The sequence below is a fragment of the Frankliniella occidentalis genome, unplaced genomic scaffold (genome assembly GCF_000697945.3).
Source record: "Frankliniella occidentalis isolate FOCC.00 unplaced genomic scaffold, Focc_3.1 Scaffold34, whole genome shotgun sequence".
Lineage (NCBI taxonomy): Eukaryota > Metazoa > Arthropoda > Insecta > Thysanoptera > Thripidae > Frankliniella > Frankliniella occidentalis.
Window position 1 is genome coordinate 86,691 of NW_026267164.1, and position 3,375 is coordinate 90,065.

At 54.5% G+C, this 3,375-nt stretch overlaps 1 protein-coding gene across 1 annotated transcript; it reads left to right on the top strand.

Annotated features, from left to right (window-relative positions):
• Positions 1–692: 692 nt before the first annotated feature.
• LOC113201954 (uncharacterized) lies at positions 693–3,068 on the top strand. Its single transcript, XM_026415968.2, has 2 exons — positions 693–1,003; positions 1,094–3,068. Exon 2 carries the CDS (start codon positions 1,961–1,963, stop codon positions 2,981–2,983), a length of 1,023 nt encoding a protein of 340 aa, XP_026271753.2. The 5' UTR covers positions 693–1,003; positions 1,094–1,960; the 3' UTR covers positions 2,984–3,068.
• Positions 3,069–3,375: the final 307 nt, after the last annotated feature.

The window sequence follows — 3,375 nt, forward strand, 5'->3', positions numbered from 1 at the left end:
AGCTCGCGGCGCCCGCCGCGCTGTCTCGCTGGGGCCCGACCAGCCCGACCAGCAGCCCGACGCACTGCACACCCGCCCATCAATCATCTGCTATCTCCCTTTCTCCCGTGGCCGGGCTCACCGGGCCGGGCTCTACGGGCCGCGGGGCGCCGCGAGGCGAGAGTGGTTCTCGAGTGAGACCGCCGCAGGACCACCGCAACCGCACCGCGGGCCGGGATAGAATAATTAGAAGGCCTAATTGTACTGCTTATATAATTTATCAGGGAAGAATAAAATAACTAGCCAGGATCTGCGGTACATACCCGCGACGCTAAGCAGTTCGCAAAAAGAGATTCATCTGAATCAGTAGATCGTTTAGAGATGTTGTGTAATCATGTATCGAGTTCTTTTCTGTTTTAGTTCTATGTAGGCAGTCTCCAGGACTGTCTCTGTCTCTAGTCTTGCCATCTTGAGTAAGTAACTTTTATTTTAGGTGTGAAAAATCACGCAGTTATTAATCTCCTGCTAGACTAATCAATTCAAGAGTTTTCGTTCTTTCAGAAACGGGCAGGCATTCAAACATAAAAGTACCTAGCCAAAACTTACATCAGTTTATACTACTCGAGGATACGCAGCCGAACGAGACCAGACGAGTGCTCGGGTTTTTTAAAATGCATGGTAGGTAGGGAATTTTATGTTATATGCTTATGAAATATTCAAAATTAGGACCCCGGATCGCCTTTTCGCCCCCAAAGACCGCCTTTCCGGGTAGCGCGTACCGCCATCTAGCGGCCAGAGAGTCGGGAAACACTGCGGCATCCAACAGCCCGGGCTCTTGTCTGGCCCAGCAGCCCAGCCCCAGCCCAGGCCAGGCAGGCTGAGCGCCGTCATTGCCTGCCACGCCACCGCCACGAGCAGAGCAAGTCAGTGTGCCTCCGGTTCTGGGTTTTGGTCACACTCAGGCCAAGCTCGAGTCAGCTCCTCAACCTCAACCCGTCTCACGTTCACCGCTAAGAAAGCCGAGGTAGGCTAGCCGACTCTGCGTGCAGTGCACACGCTGTGTTTCGTGTGTTTTAAAGTTTTGCACTAAGGTTAGGTCCCGCCGTGTTTTCAGTTTCCTTCTGTCCTGGACCGTGTGGAACCATGAACATGGAGCAGCTGCCGGACGACGTGCTGGTAATGGTGATGGAGTACGTGTCCGTGGGGGACGTCTTCGCCTGCCGCCTCGTGTGCAAGAGGTTCTGCGGCCTGGCCCTGCACCCAGACGTCTGGCGCCACCGATCGCTCCGGGACAACGACCCCCGCGCGGGCGCGGTGCTGCGCCTGGCCCCATGCCTCGACACGCTCACCGTCACGGGCCGAGTCAGGGCTGCCAGGTCCGGAGTGAGTCAAGTCGCCAGAAGAGGGCGCTCGAGTCGCCAATCGTCGCCAGCCGCCCAAGTCGCCAAAAATCGCCCGCCACAGATTCAAATCGCCAAAAATCGCCAACCTTTTAGTGGGATAGCCAAAAAAGAGGCAAGGTAAAATTGAACTCGGGTAGCACCCAAGAGTCAGCAAATGTGACAATGTAGCGAGCTGCTAGGCCCATTTCTTAGAAATCTATCTCCCCCGGGCTGGGAAAGTACTCAATCCCTTCGTAATCCTCGCTTTCGTGGGGTCAGGTAGCCCGAGTCGCCCAGGATCGCCAAACTTGGAGCTCAGTCGCCAAAAATCGCCAGGCCAAAACACGAATCGCCAAAAAAATCGCCTGGCGCCAGTCTGTCTTTTCAAGTCGCCAAACCCGACCTAAAATCGCCAATTTGGCGACAAATCGCCAAACCTGGCAGCTCTGGGCCGAGTCCCGACCCTGGCGGCGACAACGACCAGGTGCGCCGTAGCATGTTTGATTCTGCGGGCCCACTGTAAGGAGGCTTTCAACGCCGCGGAGTACGCCTTGGCCGTGCGCAACCAGGAACTCCTCGGGCGCCTCAGGAGGCTGGTGATGGACCTCGGGAGAGTTGTGAACGCGCTTATGAAGGTGTCGAAAGCCAACGTGCTGTACAGGACGGTTGCGTCGTGTTCCGGCCTCGAGTCGCTCAAATCCTTTGAAGAGCCAGACGACATCCTGGTGTTACATGGACCGCCCAGGTCGTCGCTCACGAACTTCTCGTACAGAGGCGGCGCAGATTCGGCCTGCTTCGTGAACTGCATACTGGCTGGACACGCGGATACCCTAGAGGATATAATTATGTCCACTGGTTCCGGCTCCACGGATACGACGACGGCAGACCTGATGGCCGCCCTGCCGAGACTCCGAAGTCTGCAATGCGACAATATGTTTCTCGGGTTAGAGGCCGTGGCGAAGTGCAAGACCCTTAGAGACGTGAGTATTGCTCTGTACAAGAACTTGGGTGAAATCGAGATGGTTGAAGACTTCCTTAGGGAAGCCAACCAACTACAACGTGTCCACCTGGTCTACTGTTCAGAAGACTACACCGTGGAGTACCTTGAGGCGCTGGTCGAGGCCATGGGGTCGTCCAGGCGGTCACGCGTCGAGCGGCTGTGCCTGGAGGACTTCGAGGACGTGCGGCCGCTGGTCCGCGCGCTGCCCTCGTTACCCGCACTGCGCCACCTGGACGTGACCAGTGCCCCGCTTGACGACGAGCTGCTCCTGAGCATCACCCCCGCCACGGCCCCGGCCCTGAGGAGGCTGGAGCTGGTGGTCGAGAGGGACACGTGCCCGCACGCCTGGATACACAGGGGCGCGGTCAGAGCGACACTCATCGCGAACACCTCGCTGCACATCCAGCTGTGCTGCCGCGTTGGAGACGAGTGCGACTGCGAGACATGCAGCGAGGGCTGCCATCGAGAGGTGAAGTGGGAGGAGGAGAACAAGATAGGCCTCTTCTCGCACGACCCTGACAAGTGCCCCTCTCCAGAGGACCACGCTGATGACATCGACTGGCAAAGGGACTACGCCTACGGCCACCCTGCCGGTGGCTCGTGTACATGGATGCATACGTGATGCATTTCTACAGCTGAATTGTAATGTTCCCTACCTTATGTTTGTTCTGTAAGCAATTATGATTACATGGAAAATACATTTTTATTTTGGTGATAGTATTATTTCATATTTTATTTATATCTTATTAACTTTCCCTTTGTCAATAATAGAATGTTTCACAAAAACAGTTAAATTTTATACAATTCAGGTTGGAAACGTGTAGCAACTCATGTTTATTTTCTAACGCGGTTGCCGTATCATTCATAGAAATGAGCATATAAACACAAAAACGGCATTTTGATAAGCTGTGAAACAAAATATACTTGGCGTGCACATGCAAGTGAATCAACATTACTTTGCATTTCTCAGTGTTTGGCTGGGTATTAGAATCCTGGAAAGTAGTGTTAACAGTA

Bases quoted from the DNA above. Each gene is read 5' to 3' on its own strand.
- LOC113201954 (XM_026415968.2), top strand. From the start codon at position 1,961: ATGGACCTCGGGAGAGTTGTGAACGCGCTTATGAAGGTGTCGAAAGCC.